At 49.3% G+C, this 17,684-nt stretch overlaps 4 protein-coding genes across 4 annotated transcripts; 2 read left to right on the top strand and 2 right to left on the bottom strand.

The window, feature by feature from the left end:
• Positions 1 to 637: 637 nt before the first annotated feature.
• On the bottom strand, positions 638 to 4,511 carry FTJAE_8952 (SH3-domain protein; the record flags this gene model as incomplete). Its single annotated transcript, XM_037355823.1, has 2 exons — positions 638 to 4,387; positions 4,437 to 4,511. The coding sequence occupies 2 exons, from the start codon at positions 4,509 to 4,511 to the stop codon at positions 638 to 640; spliced, it is 3,825 nt and encodes a 1,274-aa protein (XP_037204004.1).
• A 2,417-nt stretch (positions 4,512 to 6,928) lies between these two features.
• FTJAE_8951 (STE STE20 YSK kinase) lies at positions 6,929 to 8,976 on the top strand (the record flags this gene model as incomplete). Its single annotated transcript, XM_037355822.1, has 4 exons — positions 6,929 to 6,980; positions 7,031 to 7,098; positions 7,160 to 7,327; positions 7,384 to 8,976. 4 exons carry the CDS (start codon positions 6,929 to 6,931, stop codon positions 8,974 to 8,976), a joined length of 1,881 nt encoding a protein of 626 aa, XP_037204003.1.
• Positions 8,977 to 9,506: 530 nt separating this feature from the next.
• On the bottom strand, positions 9,507 to 11,072 carry FTJAE_8950 (RAI1-like protein; the record flags this gene model as incomplete). The annotated part of the gene is made up of 9 exons (XM_037355821.1): positions 9,507 to 9,676; positions 9,732 to 10,031; positions 10,078 to 10,248; positions 10,301 to 10,401; positions 10,453 to 10,460; positions 10,522 to 10,549; positions 10,605 to 10,636; positions 10,694 to 10,936; positions 11,001 to 11,072. The coding sequence occupies 9 exons, from the start codon at positions 11,070 to 11,072 to the stop codon at positions 9,507 to 9,509; spliced, it is 1,125 nt and encodes a 374-aa protein (XP_037204002.1).
• A 1,598-nt stretch (positions 11,073 to 12,670) lies between these two features.
• On the top strand, positions 12,671 to 17,622 carry FTJAE_8949 (uncharacterized protein; the record flags this gene model as incomplete). Its single annotated transcript, XM_037355819.1, has 4 exons — positions 12,671 to 12,964; positions 13,021 to 16,518; positions 16,567 to 16,764; positions 16,813 to 17,622. 4 exons carry the CDS (start codon positions 12,671 to 12,673, stop codon positions 17,620 to 17,622), a joined length of 4,800 nt encoding a protein of 1,599 aa, XP_037204001.1.
• Positions 17,623 to 17,684: the final 62 nt, after the last annotated feature.

The following is a 17,684-nucleotide window of genomic DNA, read 5'->3' as shown; positions in this document are numbered from 1 at the left end:
GTTCGTATCGACTCGCTTGTCAAACACAACAATCTATAGCGCAATCTATCGAGGATCGTTCGTCCTGCTCGTTATTATCTTGTTTGCTGTGTCTGCGGATTCGATCGTGCTAGGTCTAAACCATAAAACAATGGAAAGGCACGAGTGCGACGGGATCCTATCGTCGAGTCGCAGAGCAATGTGATTGGCCGAGACCGTATGGAAATTGCGGAACTACAAGTCAAACTAACGACTATTCGATGGAACCAACAAAACTTCCTCTGAGAGCTTAATCTTAGTGGAATTATTAGTTATTCTCTTCATTTTCACTTATCGTCAAAGGATATTAATGAAAGAATCATAAGTTAAGTTATTCATCATGTGCTGCGATCGTTGCTCGTGACATGCTATTATCTTACACCTTGTGATAACTTTCCGACATGTCTGCTACTTTTGAACAAACCCCAATGCAATAATAGATCATCCCTACCAAAACAGAAGAAAATCCAAGGCCCATGCGCACTTCTATAACCATACCGCTGTGCGCCAGGGCATGCAAGATCCTCCTCCTTGGGTATTAGAAGACGAAACAACCAAATATCAGAGGAAACTCCAACGAAGTCTGCCCACAGCTAATCCTCCGTTACACATGTAATGATCAACCCATGCAAACCCATTCAGCAAAGACACACCATCGAGCCGTGCGATCTGCGAGTACAAGGCCTCGCCATACGCCCTTCTCTGAACATTTGATTATTGTCTCCCAGGTTCCACCATCACTAGCAGTTTCGCTACCTGAGAGACTTCGGCCTCCAACGTGAATACCCTTACGATCCTCCTTCCTCATAAGACGGAGGATCTTGCCCCCTGGAGTCTGGATCGCCAACTTGGCAGGCTTCTTCCCAGCCACAGTGCCCGTAGCAGAGCTTGGGGTCGAGCCGCTAACACTAGACGCATTCATGCTCAACGCTGAACTGGGGCGGGCGAACGGTATGGGGCTGGTGCCGCCTGGATTAGATGACGGTGTAAGTGCCGATCCACCCAGCGAACTTGGGTGCTGTCTGATGGCAAAGACAAAAGTATTGTTAAGTGCAAGCCTTTGGCACTGCGGCTGAACCACATAGATATCATGCCGCTGTGCGTGAGGAGTGGGATGCCTTGTGACAAACTCATAAGGTGGGTTTTCACCTGTGTGGACGATAGGCAATGCAAAGGCGAGGGGATGTGGAATATCCTTGATGCTGTGCATAAGGCCTCGCTTGCCAGCATAGATCTTCAAGGTACCCTGTCCTTCATCTCCAGGCAGTAGTGCTTTGACAGTGTATCGTTTGATGCCATTGAACCATTCAGCTTGCGCAAGTGCCCTCTTCTTGACAATTTCGCCGCTTTCAAACACATCTCCATCTGAATCTCTCGAATAACCTCGAACTTCGACCTCGGCGGCAATCTCCACGTCACATGGAACACTAAATTTGATATGAACCATTTCCAGATCTTCGATTCGAGTTAATGCAGTATTGTAGTCCACCATCTCGAAACCATTGCGGAAGAAGGGCGCACAAGCGCATGGCAGATTGAGCAGTGTTTCGTGTGCCACAGGTGGTACGATGTGCTGCTGACTGTGATGCTCTGGGATATGTGTCCAGCAAATCTCCAGTGGCCTGGTCAAGAACCACCACGGATCGGCTGTGTTATTGGCATTGGAGTATAAACCTCGCCGAGGATACGAGGGGCTGGCAAGACAGCAGTCAATCATGCGCCACTCATTGTCAACGACAACGGCATTCCACCAATGGTTGGGTCGGGGCATGATGTTGATTTCGGAAACTTCCCCTGGAGACTTGAGGTAGCCTCGAACGATCTCACAGTGGATACCGATAGCAGAACACATCTCCATCACTAGGACAGCATACTCCTCAGCGCACGCTCTTTTCGCCTGGATCACCCGTGTTGTGTCGATTTCACCCTCAAAGTCCTCTTCCCAGCAGATCTTCTCGGAGACCCACGTAAAGATAGCTCGCAGCCGCTGGACCTCGCTCCTGTAGGGTCGGCATACGTATGTAGTGGCAAGTTGGATAGCTGTTATGGCAGGAGGAAGACCGCTGATGAACCGGGAGTTCTTATCGACTTGAGACAAGTTGATCGCTTGGTAGTTTGTGGGTTCCTGGACTGGCTCTCCGTCAGCCCCCTCATCTCCTTCAACGCCCTCATAGAGCTCGTCGACAGGGTTAAGGGCAGGGTGATCCATCATCTGACATCGCTCGCGGCGCTCAGTCAACTCTATTGTACTGAGCGAATTGGAACGATTCACATCACGTCGGACCTGAACCCAATCAACACCGCCACTCAAGCCCATTTCTGTCGCAACGTCTCTGTTGATAGGCGTGCTACCCATACCTGGCATAGGCGAAGCTCCAGCTGGCATTGAACGAGCAAAGGGTGATTTTGGCGAGTCCATGCCAAGACCACCAGCAACAAGACCGCCACGGCTGCTCGCAACACCTGTTTTAGCAGTATCAAATATCTTGCGGAAGATGTTCCTCTTGGGCGGTTTCGGTTGCACTAAGCCTCCCAATTCCAGAGAAGGATCATCGTGGAAGCCGACTTGGGTCTGGGGACGCTGTTGCGCTGGAGAGTCACTTGCATGGCTGCTGTGATAGGTGACTCCTGTGAAAGGAGAGTCCGGTCTATCAATCTCCAAGTCTCGTGCTCCCAAAGCGCTTTGTGCACGTTGACGCTTGCCTGAGCGCGCGAGGCTTCCCGCACTAGTAGTACTGAAAGCGCCGGCTGATGTCCCGCTCCACAAGGTCCTTGAAGTGCTCTGTGTTGAAGAGCTGGTGTTGCTCTGATTGCCCGATGATGAATTGGTCGAGTTGGTTTTTGTTGTTAATGTGCGGGCAACTCCTCTTCCGATCTCATATGCCGACTTGCGAGCTCTCAGCTTTCGTTCAGGCTCAATGGACCGGCCCATGGACGATTTTGGCCGCTCGTATGGCACATTCTTAGGGGGCGGAGGAGGTGGCTGGTCGTCATCAGGCTCGCTAGTCCTTGAATTCTGACGATGCATTTGCTGAAAACGCTTTTCCATGCGATCAACATAACTGCTAAGCTTGTCTTCTCTGCCTCTACTCTGATAAGACACCTCTTGAGACGATTCACCGCTATATGTTTCATACCCCTCATCTTGCGCGATTCCCATCGAGGTTTTAGGCCTGCTCCGCTCCTGGTCCCTTCTAGTTGAACGATGAGACAGCATATCAAAGGATTCCGGAGACCAAGGATCGGCAGGTGGCTCAGGTGAAGGAGCTTGGCCAGGTCTTCCAAGGCCACCGCCTAGTACGTCCAATTGCTCCATGACCCCATCCATGGCCTCTCTCAATGGAGAAGGGGTCATACCTCCGGCGGGTGATGGCGGAACGGGGGAGTTCCTGCCAGGGGTATATGGCATATATGACCTATCATCGAAAGATCCTCGAGAGCCATGTCTAATTGTTGGTTGTGGTGGCTGTGGCGGCCGGTAGGAATTATTTGAATTTTGCCTCGAGGGTGAGAAGGGTTGGAAAGAGGCATTGGATCCATGACGAGAGATATCAATAGATCTCCTATGCAGGTCGTTGGATCCTCCTCTCGTCATTTGCCGGTGAGGAGGTGGTGGTGGGGGAGGCGGTGAGTTACCTCTATCCTGTCCTCCTCGATAAGGGACTATTTGACGATGGAAAGATGGCGCAGGAGATGGACCTCTTGAAGAATAGCCATAGCTTTGGTGCATCGGAGGAGCAGGAGAAGGCCCCCTTGCATCGTAAGCATGAGGAGGAGCTGGCGATGAAGCTCTTGAATGGTGGTAACTTTGCATGGGCGCAGGTGAAGGAGCCCTCGAGTGGTAATTGTGCATGGGAGCTGGAGATGGAGCCCGTGAGCCATAGTGGTGAGAAGGCGCCGGTGAAGGTGCTGGCGAAGGAGCCCGGAAATCGTGCGCTTGAGGTGGTGCAGGTGAAGGTCCTCGTTGGTTATATGACTGAGGAGGTGCAGGCGATGGGCCTCGTTCCGTTTCATGAGTACTAGGAGCGAATGAAGCGCCAGAGTTTTGTCGTTCCTTGGGTTTCGGGGTCTCTTTGAAGATCTCGGGTTGTTTCGCACTGGTGTAGTGAGGAGCCTTGGCGTATGCTTCGAATGGCTTTCGAAACGTCCTGGATTTTGTCGGTGCAGTACTTGGCGGTGCGTTTGGTACAGGAGCCGGAACAGATTTGGTTGTTGGACGGAATTGAGAAGGGAGAAGCTCGACAAAGTTGGAAGGGAATGATCCCACGGTCCGTCGATCTCGGTATAGTCTGCCTACCCACCACGAACCATCACCAGCATTCAAACATTCTATCAGATCTCCCTCGATGAATCCCAGATCTCGTTTCGACTGTTTTCAAGTTAGCTTAATTTGAGACTTTAGAATAATGGTAACAAACCTCTCCTCCCCAGGAGTATACAGCTCTACACCAACATGGGAACCTTGTGGGCAGAGGTGGTGCAGCGGGTGCCATATTGGTGCGAATGATTTCCAGCAGAGACTAAACAAGGCCCAAAGTAGGTATTTTGGACTCGAACAATTCGAGACGGGGCGTAATGAGGATTTATCGGACTCTAGATACAGGCATATCAAACACGATTTTGTCGGACAGGGCTTAACGACCAAAAACACGATATGCGAGGGCCCAAAACGAACAAGTCTCAGGATGGCGGATACGGTTGTGCAAAGGTAATGAATGAGGAATAAGAAATAAATTACCACAGATCGTGGGATATACAACAAGGCAATACAGAGGCCTCGAGAGTAAGGCTCTTGTAAAACTAAAAGAGCGCAAGAAGCGTGTTGAAAAGAAACGACGGTTTGAAGCTACGCCTGTCAAAAAAGCGGTAGGACAGCCGCGGTGCTCGAGCGTCTGGCGTCACAGCTGAGAGAGGTCGAGGTTGCCAGGGCAACCCGAGATCGGCGGGGGTTGGCGGTTCAGTTGTCCCACGGTAGCTTTGGCCATTTGCATGCAAGGGGAGCCTTGGACTCAACTGAGACAACAGAAACAATGTTGGATTGAGAAAATCGACCTGCCTAGGCGAGTCACAAAGAAGTTAGCATGCCAGAGGGAGAAAATCATCAGATAGTCAGAAAACTTTTCTTCGGAATCTTCACTTCTTTCTTGACAAAGGCTGGATCTTGGCTTTGTGGTTTTCTTCTTAAAGTTCTTTTCATGTTACATACATGTTCACTACTAGGGAAGATAAGGCTGATCTGTGATACCCACCTGGTACACACGGAGCTCATGCATATTTCTTCTCGATCGTATTTTCATCTGAACATTATCGTCAGTCGGAAAAATAGGCAATGTGCAGCTGTCGTGTCACTCTTCAGTCAATGGTTCAAGCTGCCCTACATGAGGGTGGCCTCATTTTTCGCAAAGGTAGGCAGTATTTAGATCCAGGTACCAAGGCAAACATTTAGAGGGTGGTCCATTTCTACCCTGCGGTCTAGATGCTAAAGTCAACGACTCAACGTTGCTAGGGGTCGTAAACGTGCATTGGCCATCCTCCAAACTTGGAGCTGGGTGTCAGGCTTTGGGTGCCCGCATTTCCCCATCTAACTTACTAACTGGGGCCCTGTTCTGTCTGGTTGCAGTGTTGCATATCATGAAGATCCTGGGAGCTTATAACAAACAAGACTATGATGAGAGACGGGGATATAGCATGAAGATAGGGAATCCCCCATCAAGCTAACACACTTTTTCGCTCATGTCATGATAATTTGCATTTGACATTTAGATATTGCCCATCTTACGGAATCCCATCACCCCAGATACGGAGCTCTCCATACATATGGAGCAATCAATGGATATAAGAAGAATTCATAAATGGATGCGACAGTTGTTCTAATTGATAATGGATTCTACTCTCGTGACCATGTCTCTCTACCCCATACTTCTTCTGAGACCATTTTCCTCATCCAGAATTCATTGACATCAGCAGTCTCAGTCGTTAAGAGCAACATGCACTAAAATGCCTACTACTCTCGTGTCCAAAGTTCCAGAGTCTCTTGTGCTTGTGCCTGGAGACAGATGAGCCGTTGTGTTGCAACCTCCACAACCGGTACCTTACCTTAGTGCGTTGGAGAGTGTGCAAGAAAACAATAGACATGATAGAAGCAGCCATAAACAAGTGAACATCTGTCATATCCAGTAAAGTGATGAACAGGCCCGCGAATTTATGTCATGTAACAGTTTTCTGTCGTAACAAAGAACCCAGCCATAGAAACAAGCAATCTGGGTGGGCGCTAAGCATTGTGCCAGGGAAGCCCGAAGCCGTACAGGGCATGACAAGCTAAAAGCGACCGGGGGATGGGATAGCTCCCCACCGAGTGTGGCACGGCCTGCAACGTACCTCAGTGAGAAGTCATGAGAGACAGAGCAGCTGGTATGTGACTCTCTGGCAGAGACTCCACGAACCTGCATTTGCTATATAAGCGCGGAAGGAATATTTTGAACCAGAAATTCACCGAGTCCAGTCTTTTAAATCTTTGATTTCAGAAGCTTTCGACAACATTTAATTCTCGATCTATTGCTTACACCAGTGTCGGACCGTCCACTCGATTAGCTGCCCCTCTAAGCTCCCGTCTCAAAGTAAACAAAGGGCCCAGGGGTTCCATCTGGCTATAGCTTTCGACAGGGTCCGCTTCCCAGACAACCATCCGCCAACCTTGACATCCATCCGCATGACTTTTAATAAACGACGACTCCAACTGATCGCACACGCTTTTGTATCTTGTTAATATTATTCGATTCACTCAGCACACGGTCTTTGCGCATTGCTTTAATCCCAGGTCTTAGCATCACCTTTGTTTATTCCGTTGTCTCCTCTGCCCGAGCAGCGTGAATCCAAACAACGTCGAGACAGTGCATGACGTCAACTCACAATGGCGGACGAAGGCGTTGCTGAGCATTATCAGGTCCTCGAAGAACTTGGCCGTAAGTATCAGGAATGGGGTATCTCTCCACATTAGCTGACGGTATCCTAGGTGGCAGTTTTGGCATTGTCTACAAAGGCATTGAGAAAGCAACTGGCGAAACGGTCGCTATCAAACATGTAAGTCCGAGTCCGATCATCTCAGTTGCCTGGTACACGAGCTAACACACAACGTCAACAGATCGACCTTGAATCCAACGACGATGATATCCAAGATATCCAAGCTGAAATCGCTGTTCTGAGCACTTGCGCCAGTTCTTACGTTACTCAGTACAAAGGCTCTTTTTTGCGAGGCCATAAGTTATGGATTGTCATGGAATATCTCGGCGGCGGATCCTGTTTGGACCTGGTATGTCTCTCCATAAAATACTCCGATACGAGGTCTCAACTGCTAACCGGGAATAGCTGAAACCCGCCAACTTCAGCGAAACGCACATTGCCATTGTTTGTCGCGAGCTGCTACTCGGCATCCAATACCTTCACAATGAAGGCAAGATTCACAGAGATATCAAGGCCGCCAATGTTCTCTTATCCGAGACCGGCAAAGTCAAGCTTGCCGACTTTGGAGTTGCAGCCCAATTGACCAACATCAAATCGCAGCGAAACACCTTTGTCGGAACACCTTTCTGGATGGCCCCGGAGGTGATTCAGCAAGATGGCTACAGCTTCAAGGCCGACATTTGGTCGCTAGGTATCACAGCTATGGAGATGGCCAACGGCGAGCCCCCCTTGTGTCACATCCACCCCATGAAGGTCCTCTTTCACATCCCAAAAAACCCGGCTCCTCGTCTTGAGGGCAACTTTAGCAAAGATTTCAAGGACTTCATTGCACAGTGCCTCACCAAGGACTATGACCGTCGGCCATCCGCAAAAGACCTACTACGCCACCGTTTCATCCGTAATGCGGGAAAGGTGGAGGCTCTGCAGGAACTTATTGCCCGTCGACAGATGTGGGACGCCAACCAAAACAGACAGAAGCATCCCATTTACTATCAAGAGACCCTTCAGACCATGACCCCTAAGGACGAGCAGCAGGAATGGGTCTTTGACACAGTAAAGTCTGTCGCACCACCTCCCAAGAGGCCGACGATCAAGCAGCACCGAAAGCCCTCATCTATCTGGAATGCCGAAGAGGCAATGAAGAAGCTGGATGTCAAGGATGGACCTCTTGGAGGAACTTCTCCCGCTCCGGGTACTGTCAGAAAGTCAACGGTCCGACGAGCCCCGTCTGTCGCTCAAGAAACATCAATGCGGCCTGGTTCTCCCCGTGGTTCCATCGCTCCTAAGAGACCTCTCCAACCAGACATGTCGTTTGGCAATTCTGGATCGACTATGCGTCTTTTCAGAAGAGTCCCTTCAGATGGTTCAAACGGGAGTCAAGGGAACCGACCAGTCTCCCCCGACGATGTCTTCTGTGACGAGAACCTTCCCCGTCCTACCACAACCCCCGTTGAACCGTATGGCAAAGAGGCTGTACTGGGGAGACGCTTGTACAACAAAGCTGTGGAGCCATCTCTGGCCGAGCTACACGCTCAAACTTCTGCGATGCAGAAGCGTGAAGCGCTGGCTAAGTTATCTGATGCTTTCGCAGCCTTGGACGCAGTTGATCCTGAGGGGGCCTATCACCTTGTGACGAGCATGGTATCATCAATTTCTCAAGATAACAAGCTCAGCGCTACGATACTCCGACAGCCTGCGCAGAAGATTCCTGGTGACGGCACCCCACAGGGTACTGTGATTGTCAAGAACACCACCCCTGCGTCGAGTCCTACTAAACTTGTCATGGCTTCAAACAATCCTCATTTGCGCAGCCATCGACGCCGTCATGCTGATACTCCCACAATGTACGAGAAGAACTTTGATCCTGAGAAGTTGGCCACTGAGAACAAATACCCTGGCCAAGAGGCCAGATCTGGCATGGAGCATTGCAAACAGTTATCCGACGTGCTCTACTCACGTTGGGTAGACGGTCTTCGAATCCGTTGGCCTGCTGTCTGATTATCAGCCGTGCTTGGCAGAAATGAATGATTTAACATGACGGCACTACGCCTTATATGTTGTACGATTCGTATGCAGTTTCTTTTGCTACTCATTTTGCATTGTTTGCCTTCCGGATGGAAGATAAAAGCGAGTCTTGGAGGAGCTTATTGGCAGTCGTATTTTCATCAGCATTTGACGACCCCGGTCTAGCATGACGCTCACGGTATAACGATATGTTGCGGATGATCTCATTGACCTGGTCTACTAGTTTGGTTTTCCTGTTTTCCTGCGAGGTGCGTGGGGCGTTGTAAGGATTGCATTTAAGATCATGGATGGTACGGAGGCAACTCTTGTTTTAATTTTTCATTGCATTGCAGCTGTTTCGATATTGGCAGGTAGACAATTAGATGCAGGCACAGCCCAGACTTGTTAATTGAGTACAGTAAGCATCTGAGTATAGTGCAGCCAAGAACTGTATCCAATAATCTAAGTGACCATGACGACCTTTCCTCAATGACTGTATCGTGCACACGCCAGCTGAACATTTATCAGGAAGCATCGCTGGGCCCAAGAGCCAACTTGATTCTCCAATTCTTGAACTCGTCAGACAAGATATCGCCGTGACCTGTCTCCTCCACCTTGAATAGCTCGATTGTTGGTGACTGAGGCTCGCGTCTTATTCTCCATACGCCCTCATCGTTTATGCTTTCTGTTAGCCCTTTTGACGAAGCAGATTAGCGATTGGCCCATTCATAACTGTTAGCAATACTTACACTCTAAGAAAGTGGCGGCAAAGTTGACACACATATCAGCGTTCCATTTGGGATTAGGGTCGGCATTGACCATATCGGGAATACGATGCGTTTCCATCTCCCTTGCCTCGACCAGAATGCCGTCCTGCGTGCGAAAACCGACAACAATGCGCGGCACACCAAGAAGGAATGACTGTATCCAGTACTTCATGAGCTTTCGTTTGAAGTTCTCCATACCGCCGGCATTGCGAATCTCGGCTGATGTCTTGAGCTCAACCCAGTTGATGGGACTGCCCTTTTCTTCAGGTTTGGAATCCCAGACTGTGAAATGTGAGTTGAGAAAAGGAGAACTGAGAGAGTTACCCACTGGCATCAACTTCGCCACCGAGACATAGGACAGATTTTCCGATACCAGTCCGGACAACAGAACAGTATTGGGCTTTATTGTTGACGACTTCGTTCTCTCGATTCTCGATGAAGTCGCGGGACGTTTCTGCCCAAGGCGCTGGCAGAGTCGACAACGTTTCAAACTTGTATCCTAGATTACGATGTGAGCAATCGTAACATACATTTGAAACAGAGATACACACCCCAAAATTGCATTACTTCTAATGGTGGTCCTCTTCTTCGTTTGTTGTTTCCCTCGTTGGATCTGGAAGCGATCTTGTAGGCGTTGTTCTCTTCGATGAAGCTTTATAAGTCAATTTCCAATATCAACATCTTTGGGACTTCTTGCACTTACATGCAATCCTGCGTGGTCAAATTGTCAGTGGTTTTGACTCTAAGGACGGGTATATCATCTTGGACCTACTTGATACAAAGTAGCATTCATCTCAAAGCTATACGTCCATAAGCCAACGGATGAAAGACAGCAGACCACTGATAAAGACCTACCCGTCCATCTGGTCAAAAGGCGCTGCCATGATCTATGCCTGTAGATTAGCTACTGAGGTCAAAACATCCATGGGCAAGAAAAGCCGAACCTTTGTCATCATACCTCTCCATGTGACAACGTTAGCATCAATCTTCTTGCCTGTTTCTTGCTCGTGTGCAGCGATAGTCTTGAGGAGACTGTCAAGGTGATCATCTCCGGTATCGTCCAACTTCTGAAATGTATCAAAGCCATTGGAGAGGTCAGCCCCAAGCTGTGGTGTGTAATAGTACTTGAGAGAGGAGTCGTCTAGGTGAAACTCATGGTTGTCGTCGTATGAAAAGCAGGCAAACTCCTGTGAAAGGTTTAGTATAAGCCAGACGGATAGCTATAGAATGGCTCTGGGTATTGGATTGCACCTTTGGTCTTTTGACAGGCTGACTTGCACCAGCAAAGCGGCCTATGGGTTGAACTGAAAACCGCGCCGACATGATTCTCAATAGAGAAGACACCTGTCTCATTCGACGACAATGATATGGCGATGTCCAGGTTCGGCTAGTACATGTAGCGTTTCTGAACAAGATGAGGACTAGAATTCGCGTGAAGGGCAGTATCTACTGACTGTAGCACTTTTGTCTTAATGTATGTTGATGGAAGTCTGAACAAGGTGTGACGCTACTGCTCAGGTGTCCCGATCAAGTTCATGGGGATGGGGGTTTTAGTGGAGGCTTGCAGTGACCTTGTTGTGCCTTGCTTTAGCGCTTACACGAGCTCCAGGCTAGCCAGGTTCAAGAGCCGCAACTTGACCACTAATACAAGTGCTTCATAAATACCAACCTACGAACCTACCAACTTGAATCTGCTTTGAGACATTAAGGCTGCAAACAAGATATAGTAGTTTTCTAGTGTACTAGAATACTAGATCACAGAGTCACTGGTTGCTTCGGTTAAAGGCCTAAGATAGATGCCTGCTTGCTTGTGTTGAGACCAAACGACATGACACCAAGGGTAAGCTGCGTTGTTTGGGATGAGCTAATGTAGAAACTACTATAATGTGAGGAATATGAAAAAACAGGCTCCTTGTTTCCTATAATTGACGTAGAAAAGCCACATAATCGTTCGGACAGCGTCTCGGACTCTCATTGCGTTTGATCTGCCTTCTTGCTTGGCCTGTGGCCCCCATGCCCAGTCCAATATTTGATTCTTCGTCTCGTTTGCTGCCTTAGGACTGGAGAATCACAAGTGAGGAATCACTTTGGGGCGTGTGCAACACGCTCATCAAACTGAATGACATTTACCTGCCTGTCCAGGGGAGGAAATAAAACTCGGGACCTTGGACCTAACTGAAAGAAAGACTTAGGTACCTAACTTAGTATAAATTTAGGATGAGTTTAGGAGGCATTCACGGTTTGGGCTAAGGTACCTACCTACTAGAGGTACCTTGAATCAATTGCCCGAGGGGATTCTAAGCCTTGGAGATGGAAGCTTCACAACCAAAAATTGCAAGAAGGAAGGCACCTTCCACTCTCACTTTACACCTTCATCTACGGTATCTCGCCCCATTTTCTCTATCACAAAAAGCTTCATTTTAACTCTGAGCTCCGAACTCTTTTCGATTTCTGATTCTTGCCTCAACTCAACACCTGCACCTCGTGTGACTACACTCATCCACTGAAGCGCGCCCTGCCTTTCACCTGGGTCCCCTGTCCCTTCTTTCACTATTCTTGCGCCTCACGCCCCCAAGATCCACTAGCTTGCCTCAGGACCCTGATCTCTCACCCTGAACGCACACTATCCTTGGCCTGACCATCACGTGCATTCTAGCGGGAATTGATCGACGACGTTCCCCAAAGCATTCCCCAAGCTGCTTCCGTTTAGCAGCTTTGCTCATAACCGCGGCGCGCAATCATCGACTTATTTCAAGCGTTGACCGCTGAAGCCGGTCGCCGCAGGTCATCGTCGCTGGATAGATCTTATCGCAGCTTCGTTATTGCGCTGCATTATTTGCCACGCCCGTGTGCTGCACTCCTGTGGCCTTTCGGGTTCGGCTCTCTAGCTATCATCCCACGCACGTTATACCAGCGTACCCATGGTGAGAACGCGCAAAGAAGTGAATCAATCCACAACAAACACACCCAGAACCTCATCAGTGCGCAAATCGAAAAGAAAAAGAAAAGGACTATCCCAAGACAGTGAACCTGAACTTGTCCAACCGCCGCCGCCTGCCAGAAAGCGCAGGAAGTTGAACAAGAAGAAAGTGTGGTGGACCATTCGCCGGGTCATTGCTGAAGAAAACCACGAAAGTGGTGAGACTGATCACCGGTGTTTGGTAGAGTGGGCAACTGACTCTGACGGTGAGACTTATGAGAACGAGTGGATTCCGGTTTGTGCCCTGTCAAGTTAATAAGACGAGATCACATACGCTAACATATGCCTTAGTACAAGGATCTCAATCCTGGAGCAATAGAGGATTGGGAGAAAGAGAAAAAGAAGAAAGAACGTGAAAGCACAGAGCTTGAAGCTCAACGTCGTGAGACAAGAAATCGACGAGGACTTCCAGATCTCACACCTCGTCAGGGTAAATCCGAGACGCCTGTGGATTGCAACAAACAACAACAGCCGAAACTTGATGTATCGGCTCATGACATATCTCGATTCGATTCTCACGAGCAAGACGTACAGCCAAACCGCAGTTTCAGAATTAAATCTGAGGAGCCTGTGCCTTCATTCATCTCTGCTTCATCTGTTGACGCCGAATCTGTGAGCTCCTACGAATTCTCGAGGGCACCTACTCAAGGTGTTGTGGTTGTGTTGAGTAAGCCTGACAACTTCGACCCATCTGAGTATCAGAGTGTCACCACTCAAAACAGTTCTCAAAGGATTGCGGATCTTGAGGATGATGATCAGCGAGTCACATTTGCATCGCAACTAAGTCAAGACACCATCCCAGATTCCCAAGATTTATCCGGAAATTGGGACTATCAAGATCGCGAGAGCCAACCTGCTGCTAGACCTGACTTTAATCCAACAAGTCCTGAAACACCCGAAGATCCATCATCATCTTTGGCCGAGGACAGTCCTGGAAGCAATCGCCAAGTTCGAGAGGTTGTATGCCAGAAAGGGGTACACAATCGCGAATCTATCGCCAGTTCCCCGGAGAAGGAGGCCTATCAATCCGACAACGCTCCTGAGGGTCTGAAGACGGAGTATCCTGATTCCGAAAACCCTGAAGACAACCTATCACCCACTGATTTTGGAGGGTTCACTGGCGCGGTTCATCAGGACGACCAGACTGAGGACATTGACAGTCTCAAAGAGATCAACGATTTAGAAGGTGAAAATACTGAGAACCGTACCACTGCCAACAATCAGATATTCGACGAAGATAATCTCGGCTCGACCAGGGGTATTCGAGATACCTTATCGCCGGAAAACGAGAGTTTTGAAACCGCCAATTCTCAAGCTAGCCATTCCTCGAACAACCGAGACTTGCCTGTGAATCAGGACCCATACGGCCAAGATAGCGTCTCGGTTGACCAAGGTTCTGGGGACGGGCAGCGAGTGGTTCACGATCACGTCCTTGATTCTTTAAGCCGCCTTCCATTCGAAGACCAGACTCTACGTAGTCAGCAACCGGGTGTGGAGCAGGGTGCGCCAAGTCATCATCACCCTGCAGGGGATCGAAACGAAAGACGTGAACTGCAAATCGAAAAGGGTGACGCTAACCCCCGGCGCCCTGATAACCCAACTGGTGTGAGTGGCGGAGAAGGTCTCTCACAGTCACAGGCACTATCCTCCCCAAGCAAGCGGATTGATATCATCGTTCCAGATTCACAGGGCGACTCGAGCCTATCCACCGACCTGAACATCATCACGGGCAGGACTTCAACGCTTGTATCAAAGACCCAGGTTAACCCCCTTGCTTCACAGACCGAAATTGTTTCGGATTCCGCTGCGACTGACTCAGAAATCATACCGTCTCGTCAACCAGGCCACTCTCACACTGCAACATCCGAGAGAGGGATCCTTCTTGATAGTGCTTTGCCCAGTGACCAAAGCATCCGGGACGTCCTAGAGGACACAGCTGCATCTCTACGAAGTTCTCCGGGTTTGCAAAGGACACAGAAGCCCCAAATATACTATTCTCAACCCCAAGGGTCGTACGGCTCCTTAGACATATCTGGTTCTCTCTCTTCCGCTGCTGGGACTCTCAACAAGACTGCTCACCCAAGAGCCACAATCGAAACTCAAGCGAGTCAGGAGAGGACTTTTGAAGCGTCGCGGCTTTCTCAACCCCAACCCGAGGAAAACAGTGTTTCCGGACAAAGAATAGGCTCCAACCAGAGATCGCCTTCTCTTTCAACCATTGCACAGACCAGTAGCGACTCTCAAGGGCTTGAAAAGCCTCGATTGACTTCCAAACAAAAAATGGAGCGCCCGGGTTCACAACCACGGGATTCAGCTGTCGATGAGCTAAAGAGCTACATCGATTTCGACCGGGACTCGGCGTTGACACATGTTGGCGACTCTCTCGAAGAGAATCTCGATGGCACACCTTACGAAGCAATCGCCGATGAAGAACCGGTTCCTGATGTCAGCGCAAGTAGCCATGCTGCTGTCCTTCAATCTCAGCCAGTTTACTCTATGGGTCCCTGGAAAGCACAAGCTCTAGGGACCAACTCCGAAACTCCTGTGTCTTCAATAGCGCCGGCAGCCATTATGGCGGACCCTTCCACCTCTGCAGTTGCCAGGATGCGAGAAGAGCTCAGTAGAAGATTTGCAGAATCAGACGTATCCCTGACCCATTCTATCATTAGCCAAGAAGAGGAAGATAGCCTGCTCCCTGCAACGATTTCCCCCACAGTCATCAGTATAGTAAATGAACCAGTTGCGTCAACCCATACCCTGAACTTTCCCAACCATGGTTCAGTGCCCACTGAAGTTGAAAGTTCAGGACCCTCTATTACTATGGGTCAAGTTCCAGTCGACCAAGTTTCTCTCCTGTCAGAATCTTCAGAACAGAACGGCTTTTACGTGCCAAGGACAGTCACTCTCCCAATGCAGGCGAGCAGGCGTTCTTACTATGGAGAGGTAATAGAGGACCACAAAGACGAAATCCAAGCCTTTAGCCGTTGCTTCACTGGCGAGACTCAAGAGGAGCCCAGTGAAGAGCTCACTAAAAAGATCAAGAATCTTTTCGAGAGGCTCTTCGAGATTTGCGACTATCCTGAGGGTGTCATTGGTAGTGTTCTTGAGACGCTCCCCAGCTCTGATCTCGCCCGATACTGTTGTGATGCCAATCCCAAATTCAGTTTCTTATTTGAACTGATGGCCGCACTAGACGGGAAGGAAAAGGAGATCTTGATTGTGGTTGGGACCAAGGAACTGGTGCGACTACTTTTTAAACTTGCTGAAGCGGTAAACGTTGAATGCTCGGCAGAAAGCATTAACAAGCATGCCAAATTTGCTTCATTTGCAAGAATCAGTATTGCTTTGACCAGCGAGGACTTCGATCCTTTTAGCTTCGACGTCATTATCGGCTATGACTATCGTTATCCAAGTTCGTTGATCGCCAGGCAATTGTACGACCATCCTTCTCAGAAGCCGCCGCTAGTACTACGACTCGTGACAACGTATTCGATTGAGCATGTATATAATACTCTGCAGGGCGCAACGTTACTCGAGACCCAGAACGCAATTCTCGCATCTACTGTAAGTGCAAGCCGGTATCTCGAAGAACCAGAACGAGGTTACTGCGAACCCCACGAAGTCGCAGAGATATTTGCGAATTATTTCAATGGAAATTCCGACACATTGAATTGGGAGCCTCAAGGTATCCCAGATGACGTTCTTGATATCTTCGAGAATCCGGGGACACAGACCCACCTGCCTTTTACAGGGGACGCCTTATATGGAAATGACTTGAAGCGGAAGCATGTAAGTATCGACTTGTATCTTGAAGCTCCCATTGCTGATCACCCTCAGATTAACGATGAAGGGGATGGTGATGCTAAACGAATGCGCACTCTCCCACTTCGCGATCTGCCGACTGGCAGCACCAATCCTCCTATGCCCATTGCAGTCCGCCAAATGCTCGAAAGTGCTACCGTCCGAAGCGAGACCAGGGACAGAAAAGCAATGATCTCAGTGCCTTTGGTAACTCTGGAGACAATCCAGGAGCAGGTAAGCACCATGGAAATGAGAGATGTGACAGTATCTAAATTGTTCTAGATCGACGAATACAAGCGACAAACTGCGCAAGCAGGCGAAGTCGAAGTAGAACTCAAAAGCTACATCAGCAGACTCGACAAAGAATTGAAGGATCATCGGAAGACCTTGAGTAAGATTGAGTCTTCTAATCGTGCTGCTCTTCAGGATCGAACCGTGGCTGAAAGGGAGAGGATCCGAATCGAGGGTGTTGCAGCAGCTGCCGCCAAGGTTGCTCAAAAGGAGAAAGAGAAGCAACAACAGCGAATTGATGAACTCGAATCAGTCACTGCGCGCCTCAAGCAAAATCCCGAGACGGCCAAGAGGGAAGAAGCATTGAGCGAGGTGAAAGGGCAGCTGCAGCTCTCAGAAAGCAGGCGAACGAGCGCCTTGAACGACGTGGATTTCATGAAGAGTCGGTACCAGGATGTCGACGCTCAAGCTTTGAAATTGGCAAATGAGAACAAAGCGTTAAAGATCCAAAACGAAGAGTTGGAGCAAAAGGCATCAGAGAACTTGCGTGCCATTCACGCACAGAATGTTGCTATGGAACGTCAAGAACTCTTGGAACAAATTGCCAGCCTCCAAGCACAGCTCCAGCAACGAGACGCTGAGCTATATAATGCCAACCAGAGACTGGCCAGTGTTTCAAATGGCCGAAACACTCGGGGCGGCAGCATGCCTCGCAGTCCTCGTGTCCCAAGTGGAATGAGCCCACGACCCCGGGCAGCATTCTCTGCTAGTCGAGGGACGAGCCCTATCGGCCCTGGTCAACCATTCGTGGGACACGTGGGACAACAGGCAGGAAATGGAAGATGGAATCACTTACAATGAGAACTATAGAAGGCATATGTATGAGAGTATGATGATACCAATCCTTTACATGTTAGGGCTAT

This window comes from Fusarium tjaetaba, assembly GCF_013396195.1.
Source record: "Fusarium tjaetaba strain NRRL 66243 chromosome Unknown NRRL66243_c0000198, whole genome shotgun sequence".
Taxonomy (NCBI): domain Eukaryota; kingdom Fungi; phylum Ascomycota; class Sordariomycetes; order Hypocreales; family Nectriaceae; genus Fusarium; species Fusarium tjaetaba.
This window is presented reverse-complemented; position numbering and strand designations above follow the sequence as displayed.